This window comes from Asterias amurensis, chromosome 7 (assembly GCF_032118995.1).
Source record: "Asterias amurensis chromosome 7, ASM3211899v1".
In the NCBI taxonomy this organism is placed as follows: Eukaryota; Metazoa; Echinodermata; class Asteroidea; order Forcipulatida; family Asteriidae; genus Asterias; species Asterias amurensis.
The window spans coordinates 6,995,484-7,011,324 of record NC_092654.1 but is presented as its reverse complement, the minus strand read 5'-3'; the positions used below and the strand labels follow the sequence as shown (position 1 = coordinate 7,011,324).

Here is a 15,841-nt window from a genome sequence, read left to right as displayed (position 1 = left end):
CCCTTGGAGGCAGGAGACAATTGCAACTAAGTTCAGACGAATCCAGCTACAGATGGGGCGGGGCGATGATTCGACACACTGGTAACATCACCTTTGGAGACTACTGGTCACCCGTGGTGGTGCATGTAAGAGACATATGCTACAAAGAATCTCTCGCTTTGTATTTTGTCCTGCTCTCAGCAATTGATCAACTGTGGAAAAGCCACTCAAATTATTTTCAAGATACCCAGTCCCTGGATCGGCAGGGGTTAATGTATTCGCTCATGAGAATAGCATCTTTATGTTTTCCAGCCCTTTGTTATGATCCCAGCCCTCATCAGGCTGTTTGGCAAGTGGGGGAACGTAGCAATTACCATGGTAGTTCCAAAACATACTCACTCAAGGTTGTGGTGGCCTAAATTGGTGTCCTGAGTGATCAATCAGTACGTCTGGCTGAATATGGGCATGTTGGGGCCCTGGAGTATCCATCACGCCATGGTTATGCAAAGTCAACAAATGGACTCTCTTTTGATCTGTGGACCTTCAAGTGTCACTTCCCCTCCAGCAGTCAGATGTCTAGATAAGTAAAACCTTCAAAGAGCTGTCAGTCTGACGTGTTGTGAATTCCATGGTCAGGGATTTGGAAGGTTTTGGCTGGCCATCCTCTTTGAATTTCAGCAAGTCTGTGGGAGGAGGGGCAAAGATGGGGGCGCTGTGTAGGAAGTTAGCCATTTCGTGCCGAGTGGAAACTCCACAGGTTGCAGTTCTCCATGGAGGATTAACGACTCAAGCAGACTTGAAGTTAGGGGCCATTCATAACAGTCAATGTTAAAAAATTACAATTTTTTTCCCAAAATTGTTTTGACCCACCTAACCACCCCAAATTAGGCAGGGTCAAAGTGCCGTGTGATAAAGGCCAGAGCCAAAGGCGAGGGCCTTTATCACATGACAATTCGACGCTGCAAGGTTTAAACGGCAGTGAAAGAACTAGAAGCTACCCTTTTATTCCCATTCATAAATACCTTTTTGGTTAAAAGGCATAACAAAGTAAGAAACTCTGTAAAACTTATCCGTTTCCGAGTGCTTGATCTCTATATGTTTCTACCTCCATCGTATGTACAGTACATGTTACATGTACATGTACGACGTCCATACGCGAACCAGGAGTGGCTGAACTACTCAGGGTTTTCAAAATGGTTTTGACCCTTCTTAAAGACACTGGACACTATTGGTAATTGTCAAAGACCAGTCTTCTCACTTGCTGTACATGTAGCAAGTTAAAATCAACTTCCCAAGCTAATTTAGACCTATATTTTAGAGTCTCATGTCTCTAGGACTCAGTATCAGACATCCCTAAAGAACAGTCTTCTCACTTGCTGTATCTCAACATATGCATAAAATAACAAACCTGTGAAAATTTGAGCTCAATTGGTCAACGAAGTTGCGAGATAATAATGATAGAAAAACACCATTGTCACACGACGTTGTGTGCTTCCAGATGCTTGATTTCAAGACCTCAAAATCTAATTCTGAGGTTTCGAAATCGAATTCGTGGAAAAAATACCTTCTTTCTCGAAAACTACATTACTTCAGAGGGAGCCGTTTTATACTTAATTTTATACTATCAAACAAAGACTACCATCATAGCAAAAAGACGTACATCATAATTTTTAATGTAGGCTTCTGTTTATACTCTCCACTAACACAAAATTAATAAATACCTTGGACAGTTTCTAGTCTCTGATTGGTCAAAACCCGCTCACAAGGGAATGTATTAACGGATGATAAGGAAACTAGCGAATTAAATGACCATTAAACCAGCATGCTTTGTGTGGAACTAGTTTGCGCTTTGCACTGTAACGCATGCTTATTCATCTTAGTTCCATTGCAATTTCGCGCACATGGGCGTACGTGCTGAAAATGTATCAACTTTGATGTAACAGGTGCGCGCATATAAACTAATTTGTCCAAATATGGTATTGTTTACAGCGACATACAACAAGGACGCTAAAGCTCAAGCATTCGTTTTAACACAAAAAGAACAGCTATCATCTTATCATTTGCCTCCTTGGACTCAAGTGAGGGCGCTTATCAGTTATGTGATTAACACACGCACGAAATTGACGGGAACCATCAAAAGCTAAAATATGGCCCCTGAAAATGTCTGGAATTATCGCCAAGAGAAAAGTCACAAAATTTGGAAAGATATTTAACTAGAACAGCAAAGCTGCCATGGCCAGATAGAACCAATGACTGACAGAAAAACCAATCATTTGATCAACTGATGATCAAAGGGGTGGGGACATTGACAAGTATGAAGTAATGACCATTTAAGGTTTTCATTGCTTTAGCTCATTCAACTAGAACCAGTGATCTTTGAGTTTTATCTTTTCAAATTACATACATGTAAGCAGCAATATTTGATTACAGTTTTTAATTGATACATTAATGCAATAAGGAATTATGACCATTTAAGGTTTTCATTGTTTTACATATTGTAGCTCATTCGTGACAAACTCTTTGAATTTTTTCTTTTCATTTTATCTACATGTTAGCAGCAATATTTGATATAAGTTTTAAATTGGTAAATTGTTGCAATAAGAAGGAATGACCATTTGAGGTTATCATTATTTTAGTGCATCAACTGGAACCAGTTATAAACTCTTTTAGTTTTTGTTTTTTTATATATTATCTACATGTACATACATGTAAGCAGTAATATTTGATTTTAGTTTCAAGTAAAAACATCGTTGCATAAAGGAGGTAGGACCATTTAAGGTTTTCATTGTTTCAAATAGCTCATTCAACTGGAACCAGTGATAAACTCTTTGATATTTAAATATTTTTCATATTATCTACATTTGAGAAGCAATATTTGATTTTTTTTTTTAAATTAATCAGTACATCCGTGCAATAAGGAGTTATGGCCATTAATGGATATCATGGTTTTAGCCTATTCAACTGGAACAAGTGTTACATTTTTTTAGTCTAATCTTTTCATGTGAATTTACATACTACGAAGCAATAATTGATTTAAATTTCAAGTCAGTACGTGATTGTAAAAAGGAGTTGCGACCATTTAAGCTTTAAATTGTTTCAGCTCATTCAACTTGAACCAGTGATGCACTCATTGAGTTTTATTTGATCATATATGCATCTTTATGTAAGAAGCAACATTTGATTTCAGTTTGAAGTCAGTACATCATGGAAATAAGGAGTACTGCCTAGTGAAGTTTTTCATTGCTTTAGCTCACTCAACTGAAACCATTGAATATTTCATTGAGTTGTATTTATATTCATACATGTATGAATCTACACAGAAGAAGCAATATTTGACTTAAGTTTCAAGTCAGTACATCATTGCAATCAGGAGTTATGACCATTCATGTTTTTCATTGTTTCAGCTTATTCAACTGGAACAAGGGACAGAAAGTTTGATTTTTGTTTAAAGCCATTGGACCCTTTCGGTTCAGAAAAAAAAAAAAAAAATCACAGATTTACAAATACTTACAGGGTTTACAGAAGGCAATGGTGAAAGACTTCTCTTGAAATATTATTCCATGAAATGCTTTACTTTGTGAGAAAACAGCAAAACAGTATAAATTCTCGTTAACGAGAATTACGGATTTATTTTTAACACATGTCATGACACGGCGAAACGCGCGGAAACAAGGGTGTGGTTTTCCGTTGTTTTCTCCCGACTCCGATGACCGATTGAGCCTAAATTTTCACAGGTTTGTTATTTGATATAGAAGTTGTGGTACACAAAGTGTGGGCCTTGGACAACACTGTTTACCGAAAGGGTCCAATGGCTTTAAACAAATTATTTAAAACTTTAAGATTTTAAATTGAGGTTTTTTTTATTAAATCCAGATGACAATGTTTGAGCCTGAAAAAATTTAAAATTTTTGTTATTCGAAAAGGTTTAACATTTTTTTTATTCCAAAAACATTATAATTTTTTTATTCCAAAAACTTCAACATTGTTTAAAAACATAGCTGAAAATTACAAACAAAAAATTCTGCCAATAGACCTTATGCACATGACGTCATTTCAGTAGGGCGCCCTCACCTAGAGGTCAAAAGGAGGTTGTTCATTGGCCAATCCTGTGCGCCGCGCTTACAAATCTGTGCGTTTTGATTGTTTCGTCACCGTTTTTCCACTAAGATGGCCGCTGGATGACGTCAATGCATACACATGTAAGGTCTATTATATATAACATTCTCAATTGGGCTTGTCCATACCAAAACAACTCAACTCAAAGACTGAAACTTAAACCAAAAACTTTAACATTTCCAGACGCCGGACAGAAATTGGTATTTCATAGGCTTGCACTGCTCTGCAGCTCGCCAAAAATGGGAATAGCAGTTTTCGAAACCTGGGTTTGTGGCTGGCGTTGTTAACTGACTCGGTCCGTTAACAGGGCCAGCCACAAACCTGGTCATTACCACACAGTGAAGACCTGGGGTCCTCGCCATGTTATTTCCTAATTAATTGTTCTTGTAAACTAATGGAAAGATTTGACTTACCATGTTATAGATACCAAGTAAGAGACTTCCAGCTCGACTGCAATTCTAGATAACAAACAACAGTGTTTCTTGGTTATTAACTCGTAGGAAAAAAAGAAGCATCTATTGCCTCTAAAAAACTTGACTTTTAAAGGCAGTGGACACTATTGGTAATTTCTCAAAATAATTATCAGCATAAAACCTTTCTTGGTTACAAGTAATGGGGAGAGGTTGATAGTATAAAACATTGTGAGAAACGGCTCCCTCTGAAGTGACGTAGTTTTCGAGAAAGAAGTAGTTTTCCACGATTTTGATTTCGATACCTCAAGTTTAGAATTTGAGGTCTCGAAATCAAGCATCTAAAAGCACACAACTTCGTGTGACAAAGGTGTTTTTGGTTTCATTATTATCTCGCAACTTCGACGACCGATTGAGCTCAAATTTTCACAGGTTTGTTATTTTATGTATATGTTGAGATACACCAAGTGAGAAGACTGGTCTTTGACAATTACACACATGTACCAATAGTGTCCAGTGTCTTTAAGCAAAGAAGTAATCTGACTTCAATATAGGTTTTGATTGGTTAAGTTATAGGTTATTTTGAACAATGAGTATTCACGAGTAGGCTTGAGCGAGCAGGGATAAAAAGTGAAGGGGAAATACAAACAAAATTCCAAAGATTCTTTTCTGGTTTGGGGGGGTGTGTAGGCCCTATGGGAATAAAATATAATTTTTGGCATTCAACATCAGAGCTTCTCGAGGAGAGGGTGTGAAGCCAGCGTATGGCAGTCAGAACTAATGAGAGTTCAACCAACAGTGATTTCAGTGGAGTGTCGCTTTAGTGGAGGCCCGGGATTGACCCACGATCAGCCAGTCAACGCCTCCGCAGGGTGACCCCTACCACCTTCACTAATCTGGTAAAGACCTGAGGGGAGGTCGAACGGGACCACCGAGAATTCTTATCGGACATTATTGGAACCAAAGGGATTTCCATTGTCTGGGCAGACGAAAAAGTGAAGGTAGGCATCCTTCAAGTCCAGACTTGCTGCCCACGCCTGCGTCCGGTTGGCTGCACGGGTGCGAATAGCACCGCATACGGGCTTAAACGGCTTTTGCTGAGGGATAACAAAGGATTTTTACCCTTATCCTGAGGCAACTTGATGGAGGGACCCGCCGGCTTCTTAAGATTAATATTCTCAGTCGCCTTAAGCCATTTAGCATCCACCTGCATAAGTTCCTCAAACTTTCCTGCAAAAAGATCTCTGCCGGCAAAAGGGAGAGCCTTAGATCTCTTTCAGGCGCCCGAAGACGGGAGGAAGAGCGCATTGCGTTGCGAAAACGCAATATACATGTATTGGTAACATTTGAACTTTTACCTCTATTATCTCTCTGCCCAACAAGATCCCACGCACTTAAATCCATTGGACACTTTCGGAACAGTAAAAACAAAAACTCACAGATTTACAAGTCACTTACAGGGTTTACAGAAGGTAATGGTGAAAGACTTCTCTTGTAATATTATTCCATGTAAAGCTTTACTTTTTGAGAAAACATTAAAACAATTATCAATTCACGATATAAGATCGAGAATTTTAGAATTTTTTAAACACATGTCATAACCCGGCGAAAAGGGCAAAAACAAGGGTGGGTTTCCCATTATTTTCTCCCAACTGATGACCGATTGAGCCTAATTTTTTTAAATATATATAAGTTGTGATACACGAAGTGTGGGCCTTTGGACAATACTGTTTACCACAAGTGTCCAATGGCTTTAACAAAATTTTAAGGATTGCAAGCTCTTTCATGTGAACTTGTTTAATTCATGGGATCTTATAGGCGCATTGAGTTATGAGCCTTTGAAAATGGCACAAGGGCACTGTTCGTCAAAAGTTCAGGTCAGTCTTGATTGCCCTACTTGCACGGCCGTTTAAGAACTTGTCACTACCCTTTTATTCCCTTAGTAATACATACTCCAACATTTTGATGTAATTATGGAAATGTTCGGATACTATTACCCTGAAAAACTAGAACAGCGAAGCTGCCATGGCGAGCTGCCGATCACCAGATAGAACCAATGGCTGACAGAAAAAACAATCATTTGATCAACTGATGGTCAAAGGGGTGGGGACATTGACAAGTATGAAGTTATGACATTTAAGATTTTCATTACTTTAGCTCATTCAACTGAAACCAGTGATTAATTCTTAATGTTTTATCTCTTCATATAAATCTACATGTAAGAAGCAATATTTGACTTAAGTTTCAAGTCAGAACATCATTGCAATCAGGAGTTAAGACCATTCAAGGTTTTCAATGTTTCACCTCATTCAACTGGAACCAGTGATGCACAAAGAGAGGTTTATCTTTATGAATCTATAAAAATCTATGTAAAAAGCAATAGTCAGTTCATCATTGAAATAAGGAGTTATGTCTATGAAAATGTTTCATTGTTTTAGCCCATTCAACTGAAACCTGTGATTAATTCTTTAAGTTTTGTCTTTTTATATGAATCTACATGTAGGAAGCAATGTTTGACTTAAGTTTCAAGTCAGTACATCATTGCAATAAGGAGTTATGACTATTTAATGTTTTCCATTTTTTTAGCTCATTCAACTGAAACCTGTGATTAATTCTTTGAGTTATCTCTTTTCATATGAATCTACATGTAAGAAGCAATATTTGACTTAAGTTTTTTAAGTTGGTACACTATTGCAATCAGGAGTTGTGATCATTTATGTTTTTCATTGTTTCAGCTCATTCAACTGGAATTTTTGTTTTAACAAGTTACTTCAAAACTTTAAGATTATAATTTAAGTTTGTTTGTTTTAAATCCAGATGTCAATGTTTGAGCCTGAATTATTCTTTTCTTTTTTCATTTTTGTTATTCCAAAAAGTTAAACATTTTTGTTTATTCCAAAACTTATTCCATAGCTGAAAATTACTGAAAATTACTGGCAATTGTATATAACAATCTCACTTTGGCTTGTATACCAAAAACAACTCAACTCAAAGTATTAAAACTTAAACCAAAAACTTTAACATTTCCAAAAACTTAAACGCGGTCGGCCAGACAGATGGACAGACGGGCGAACGGACGGAAATTGGTATTACATACATGTAGGCTCGCACTGCTCTGCAGCTCGCCAAAAAGCATACAGTTGAGTCTTCCAGAATACTATAAAAAAATGTAAAATAAAAAAAAATTCCCTACCTACCGCCCAAATTTTTCAGAGCATGTTACCAGAAACAAAATTTTTTTTTGTTAGGCCTAATAAGGCCAAAATCATGTAACAGCACTTTTCAATGTTTAATGTTACCGTCAATTTTGGAAATTTACTTTCACATCCATCATGCATTGGCCTTGCAACATTTTTGTCATGGTCAGCAAGTTAACCTTCAAAATTGTCTTGTTGTAGACCAAGGAGGAAATGTAGGCTTTGTAACACACAGTTTTGCTATAAAAAAACCCAAAGGGTGACAGTTGTAATATCTACATTGTAATTACTACAAATTGATGCTATACATGTACATACATCTATATTATAAAAGCGCTTAAATCGCATGGGCGCCGCCATTGTTGTTTGGCAAGTGGTGCCCGCACCCTGCTAAAATGATGCCTCCTTGGGTAAATTTCGGGGTACCCGTGGGTTGGGGCATGTGTTGTTTGCGACGTCACAGTCAAAGCGCGAGCGTGTAGTAACTTTGGGGTTGAGGGCAGGCGTCCTTTGTGATGTCACAGTCACAGCGCGAGCGTCAAGTACTTCGCGCATACATACAGTAAAGAACAATGCATGGGGAGGGGGGAGGCACGACATCAGGACGAAGACTGGTGGGGGTTATTAGAGCACGTTGTGGGGACAGGGAGATGGAAGGGGCATGTAGTGTGGTACATCTGTTGGAAGAGGGCGGGGGAACGGCAACAAATGTAGGGAACATTAGTAAAAAGGGCTGGAAAAATAATACGGAAAGGGGAAAAAGAAAAAGGGACTAATGATGACATTGGACAGGGAAAAAATAAACTGGACAGAGAAAAATACACGAAACGGAGAACCACCTGACTGGCGAGACCCGCAGGGAACAGGGAAAGTTATGGGACGGCAAAAAAGTGCAAAGAACAATTCATGGGCGGGATGACGGGAAGGCGGCACGGGTTAGATTTTGGACGGGGATACGAGGAAGGGGCACAAAGTGGTACGTCTGTGGAACGGGGGAACGGCAAAAATAGAAATGACGGGGAAAATGAACAGGGCTGGGGTAGGGATTTAAAAAAATTAAAAGGGACTATCTTGATATGGGTCATGGGACAGGAAAATATTAAACTGAATGGGGGGGGGGAATCAAGCCCATAAACGGGAAAAAAAAAAAAAAACGGGACCCGCGCGAAACTGGAAAATAAGAGTTATTGGCAAACAGTGGCAAGCAAAGAACAATGCCAATTGCAGGGGATCGCGGGGACGGGAGAGGCACGAAGGCATGGGCTAGATATGGGACGGGATAGGGAAGGGGCACATGGTGGGACAGGGAGGATGGTGGGGGGGGGGGGGAGCAAAGGGGTTTGAAAACTATACAGGACAGAAAATAATCAACTGAACGGGAACAAATTAAAGAAACGGGATATAAACGGGACTGTTGGGAAAGAACCACTATCGGGATCCGCTGGAAACTGGAAAATATGGATTGGATCTACAATGCCGAAGGGGAAAAAAGACGGACAAGTGTACGATTTAACAAAGCACTAAGATTCGTCTTAACTTAGGATGGGTTGTTTGCCACAGTGATTTGTATTGTGACCCTGCCCAGCCACTTCAGCCCTCCCCTGTACACAACGCTACACTTGCATCATTTTTACGTAGAGCTTTCTAGCGGGGTTGCCGCGCGAAGCGCGGCATCCCGCTAGTGTAGTATTTAAGTCAACTGGAAGTGATATTTTGGCAAAATAAAGCTTTTGTCACTAATATATGTGTTTTGATGAGTGGAATGTGAATAAACAGTTAACCAAGGTTCTAAAAAATTAGTTCTTATCTTATTTATAAATTTAAGAGTAGGCCCCGAGGGCGCAGTTTGTGACATCAATCGAGGCCCGCTATTTGAAGAGAAAATGCTGCACAGAAAAAGACGTCGGACTGGACCACTAGGAACTATTGCTCTTGTGAGTCTGACCAGCCATGCAGACTGACCCCATCTGCAATTGTTTCGCTGCATCCAGCAGCAATACACTTGGTCGGCATTGCCGGAAAATGCAAGAAAAAACTTTTTTTGAAACGTACAAACTCACGACTTTGACTTGCATGTACTTTGCATAAACTCTAAGCATCAAGGCAAAGTCTGCCTCGATTGACGTCACAAAGGGGTAGACGGTATCTATTTTTGAAACATATAAATCGTAACAAACAAATACAAAAACAAAATTGTTTTATTGTTACACTAAACATATACTCTTATATTTGAAACTAGACAGCGAAGCTGCCATGGCGAGCTGCCGATCGCCAGATAGAACCAATGACTGACAGAAAACCAATCATTTGATCAACTGATGGTCACAGGGGTTGAGACATTGACAAGTATGAAGTTAAGACCATTTAAGGTTTTCATCTTTTCATACATGTATTATCTACATGTAAGCAACAATATTTGATTGAAGTTTTAAATCTGTACATCATTGCAATAAAGAGTGATGACCATTTAAAGGGACACGTTGCCTTGGATCGGACGAGTTGGCGGTATAAAAAGCTTTGTAACCATTTGTTATAAAATGCATATATGGTTGGAAAGATGTTTTAAAAGTAGAGTACAATGATCCACACGAACTTGCCTCGAAATTGTGTGGTTTTCCTTTTGCTTTGCGAACTAACACGGTCGGCCATTTATGGCAATACAAAATTTGACTCCCATAAATGGCCAACCGTGTTAGTCGACAAGGTAAAAGGAAAATCATGCAATTTTGAGGCATATTTGTGTGGATCATTGCAGTTTACTTTTAAAACATCTTTCCAACCATATGCATTTTATAGCAAACAGTTACAAGCGCTTTTCAAAGACCACCTCGACCGGCCAAAGGAAACAGGTTCCTTTAAGATTTTCATTGTTTTAGCTCATTCAACTTGAACCAGTGCACACACACACATTCATTGAACCAGTCAGTGGTACATGTATACACATGTATACACGTACAAGTACAAGAAATGTATTCAGATGTTTAATTTCCAGAAGAATAGTTTCAATTCAGTACATCAGTGCAATAAGAAGTTATGACCATTTAAGGTTTTCATTGTTTCAGCCCATTCAACTGGAACCATTGATGCACTCTTTGAATTTTATCTTTTCACATGTATCTATACGACAGAAGCAATGTATTAAGTTTCAAGTCAGTACATCGTTGCAATTAGAAGTTGTGACCATTTAAGGTTTTCATTGTTTCAGCTCATTCAACTGGAACCATTGATGCACTCTTTACATTTTATCTTTTCATATGTATCTATACGACAGAAGCAATGTTTGACTTAAGTTTCAAGTCAGTACATCGTTGCAATCAGGAGTTATGATCATTTTATGTTTTTCATTGTTTCAGCTCATTCAACTGGAACCAGTGACAGAGAGATTGACTTTTGTTTAAACAAATTATTTCAAAACTTTAAGATTTAAGTTTGAGTTTGTTTCTTTAAAATCCAGATGTCAATGTTTGACTTTGAGCCTGAAAAAAAAACTTTTTTGTATTCCAAAAACTTTAACATTTTTTTTATTCCAAAAACTTTAACATTTGTTTATTCCAAAAACTTCAACATTATTGGAAAACATAGCTAAAAACTACAAAAAATGACTGACAAGTATATATAACAATCTCACTTGGGCTTGTACATACCAAAAACAACTCAACTCAAAGACTGAAACTTAAACCAAAAACTTTAACATTTCAACTGAGTGCGGACGGCCGGACGGACAGACAGACAGACGGACAAAATCGGTATTACATAGGCTCACATACTGCTAAAGCAGCTCGCCAAAAATAAAAATTCTATTTCCAGGTGATTTTAAGATTGATAATTATGAATTCACAAAAACATTGACACAATTTCAGCTATAACTAAAACTTTTGACTAAAGCTAATAAAGATTAAGAAACACAAAATAGAACCTGATGTATTTGCAGACCAAACAGGAAGTTCCAGATAACAGCTGGTATAAACTGAAGGCAGAAGCGCTTGAGTTCAAAGTCACCTGAGCGGTAAAATTCATACAACTGCCCACACACTGGCTCCTGAAGCTGTGGAAGAATTTTAAAAGGTGAACGTTAAAAAGGGAAATTGTTAAAGGACTTAAGTACAAGAAAACAAGGAACACACTTTTGTTTCCATGCAAGATAACTAGTGTCAACTCCTTGTGCAGCATTACTTTTGCTATGAACGGTCATGCATGGTACAAAATGTACAATGGGATACTGTAATGCACCTTGTCAAAACCTCCAATCTGTTCCATTCTGCGTTCATTCTGAGCGAGTCCGCAGATTTTTATAACAATAATATAGGACCTGTAGCAACAGGGCAAGTCCACGGCCAGGCAACTCATTTACATGTCAATAAACATGAATATTCTGGCGGCTTCGCAGAGCAACCAGTCGGCTATTGTGAGGTCCACATATTTAAATATCAATAAGCATGATTGCCACGGCGGCTCCGCAGACTCACTAACCGGTGGAACCACGGAGGAACGCAGGTGGTGAACAATGGCTTTTGCAGAGCAAAGTGAGGTTGCATGTGTAAATAAAAGCCATTTCTGCACTGTGTGACTTTTAAGACTTGGTGAGGCCTACATGTAAATGACCAAAACGTGTGAATTCTAGAAATGTTTTTTTATTTTATTCGTGGCCTGGGTTTACAAAAGTATCAGCCTTTAAATCGCAGGCTAAGTGTAAGCTCCAGTTTATTTCCATAGTTTTAGTCATTTACGATGTTGTCCCAATAAGTTGCAAAAGTGGGCGTCCGAGTATAGCAGTGACAGGGGACAATTTACCAGTTACCAGATACAATTTAGTTCATACTTCATGGACACTGCAGGCATGCATGGTACTTGGGAATTGTTTGACTATCTCTAGACCATCTTAAAGGTCCTGGGCATGCTCAGAGTCAATTTATGCAGCATTAAATCCCCCCGTTTGTGTAGTGCATTAGTGTGTGTTTATTAGCCATAATTTTAATGGCCCGCCTAATGCAGAGTGTTTCGGTCTGCCTGGGACTCAACATGCTTTTTAAAAATACAAGCCAGTTCTGTGCCTCTTGAATGCCTGTTGAATTGATGTTGAATTTCAAAGTCGCTATATTTGAGGTTTCAACTAACATGTAGCACTCGATTATCACGTGAGCAGGGGGTCGGCTGGCACAGCAATGTCGTTGTGCAATGGTATTGTCGGTGCGGCCTGACGGTGCGGCCTGTCGGTGCGGCCTGTCGGTGCGGCCTGTCGGCTTCCAGGACGATGGTATTCATGAGTTTAAAATGTATTATTCTGGGAAGAGCATGGCCGGTCCGTGTCCAAGCCGCTTATACATGTATTCATGACCAGAAAATACAAATTGTTTATTCATTATACTTATTGATACCAACAATAGCGCCCGGCATGGATATCTCATTAAACTTTGTCACGCTTCAACGCACATTGTGGTTCTTCAGCGGACTGTTCGAGGTCCATAGCAATGGCGGTATTTTCTGTCCAGTCCGCGGCTTGTCTGTTGAGGAATGCTCGGGAGATTTTGACAAGATGCCTAAAATTCGTCAGCGACTATAAATTACTCTAAAGAAGAGTACACAGATGGATAATCCATGATAGAGTGCACAAGACCTTAATATTTCTTTCCATGATGTGCATGATAAGACAAAGTTAATTCTTCAACTGTTGAGTACAAACTCTAATTCATTTGGGGGCGGGGAATTGACATTGGTCGAATACTTTTGAAAAATCTCACTCCTAGCTGGATTTCACTTATTTCATGGCTCTGCTTCTGAGCTTACGATCACAATTCTCCGCTTGCATTGTAAGCTTATGATGCATAGTAACACTGCGCACGCGCACAAGCCAAAATTCACTGCTTACCTGTGAAATACGCTTGCTGATGTATCACCCATAAATGTAATAAAAACCATCAATGTAATAAATGTAATATCAACCATAAATTTAATAAAAATCAACCATAAATGTAATATCAACCATAAATGTAATAAAAAAACATCCATGTAATATCAACCATAAATGTAATAAAAATCAACCATAAATGTAATTGCAACCATAAATGTAATAAAAATCAACGTCCAAGGGCGTTTTTTCTTTCATCATTTTCTCGCAACTTCGATGACCGATTGAGCCCAAATTTTCACAAACTAGTTATTTTATGCATATGATCGGATACACTAAGTGAGAAGACTGGTCTGTGACAATTACCAAACACGAACCTATCCTTTAATATGCTTTATGAAACTTTAAAAACATAAGCACGTGTGAAAAACATGAGGTTTAAAACTCTTTAAGAAATGATTTATGATAACCCAAACTCTTACCCGAGTGCCAACAACTGCCAATAAATCTTTACTGGTTTTCAGGAAACAAATCCTGCCAACAGGAGGTTATTATGTCTACCTCAACTACTATATTTCAAAAACAAAATGATGAGCAAACTTTTACATGACATGCATAGCAACAAAACATGTCTGCCATCCAACACTCTCACATGGCCTTGACATCTCCAGCCATTTGAGGGCGCTATCACCTTTCAAGCTCTGGGCTACATCCTCCCCTTCTAAACTCGCTGCATCGTCCCGATGCACTCATTTTGTCTGGTCCCAAACAAAAACCTGATAAGTGCTGGAATGAAATCTCCAAACGTAGGGGTTACTGACAAACTGCAGGTAGGCTGACCTAGCGTGTCGTAAGTGAATCGCTGAGGGAGTTTTCGTACTCTGGAGGGGCGGGAACTCGGGAATGCACCTTGGTCATCTTCAAGACTTTCCGATTCAACCTCATCCACAACTTGTTCCACAGAGATGTCCGATGGAAACGTAGCATCATGTAGGCTAAGCTCAGGCTGTGACGTAATCGGGCTTTGATTAACATTGTCCTCAGTAATCTCAACAGGTGTAGTCTCAACATTCTCTAGTTCATGAGGTTCATGATCATCAGCATCGCTGCCAATCCCTTCAGGGTCCATACTACCACCAGGTGGTTGGTCGGATACTATAAGGTCATCTGCTGGTATCTGATTGAGATCATCCTCGCTTGAAGTTAGACCACTGCTCTGAACATCATGACTGCTGACGCAAACACATTTTCATCCATCACATTCATTGAAGGAAGTGACAATGTGTCTCCATCAACACTGGGGTCTAGTGCGACAGGAATGTCATCATCGTGGACATCCTCAACGGTTTTCATCTGGCAGTCTTCAGGGCAAGGGTTCACATTCGGTTCGGTGTCACTAGAGAGTTCGGCTTGGGTGTCCAAATCGGGTGTCTCCTCAGCAGGATCCATATTCGAACATCTTTCAGAGTTCAAAAACTGGGAATAGGGAACAAACTCCTCTGCCAATTCTCTCGATGTCGACTCTACTTCAACTGAAGAATTTCCAACAAGTGCACTAACCTGTGGTCCAAAATCAATTGAACCTTCATACATCAGGATGTTTTGTGCACTAGATTGGGTGTCAGGCTGTGAAGTGGAGTCTCGCTTCTTGGGCCACACAACAACACACATCAGATTCCTCGGAGTCTGACTCTATGTATTCAAGGTCCCTTTCTGGATCATCAGGGTCACACTGCACAGCTCCGTTTGTTTTTTTACTTTCTCGTTATGGGTCGCTGTACCTTCTCAGAGGGCGTCTGCTTGGGTTTACATGTGAGCATTCCAAAAGGAAGAATCATGTTCCTGTGAAGTGTCTTAATCTTACCCTCACCAGCTTCTGGTTTGAGCTGATAGACTGGTATATTGTCACTATGTCTGCAAATAACAAGGTACATGTACATGTCTTGTCCCCATTTATCAGCTAGCTGTTGAGTACCTTTCAAACCCAAATTTCTGATAAGGACACGGTCTCCTGTCTGAAGTTCATTTCCTCGCACTTTAAGGTCATACCTTGGCTTGTTTGCTGTCGCAGACTTTCTAGATTACTTCAGAACTCTTGAACATACTTTGAGTGGTCCTTGTTCGTTACACAATCAGGTGATGTACCGAAGGAAACATCAATAGGAAGCCTGGCTTCCCTTCCAAACATGATGAGGTATTGGTAAAATCCAGTGCTATCATTTCGAGTGCAATTGTAAGCATGTACCAGGGAGCTAACATGCTTACTCCAGTGCTGCTTGTCTTCATTCTGCAAA

General features: G+C 39.4%; 1 protein-coding gene across 3 annotated transcripts in view; it reads right to left on the bottom strand.

The window, feature by feature from the left end:
- LOC139939773 (hyccin-like) overlaps positions 1–15,841 on the bottom strand; it is a 157,741-nt gene that overhangs the window by 71,315 nt on the left and 70,585 nt on the right. For all 3 annotated transcript variants that reach the window (XM_071935886.1, XM_071935887.1, XM_071935888.1), the window contains 2 exons: positions 11,619–11,747; positions 4,509–4,553 (listed from right to left, as the gene is read on the bottom strand). In XM_071935886.1, the coding sequence (XP_071791987.1) occupies positions 4,509–4,553; positions 11,619–11,747 (174 nt within the window). The remainder of the gene's footprint in view (positions 1–4,508; positions 4,554–11,618; positions 11,748–15,841) is intronic.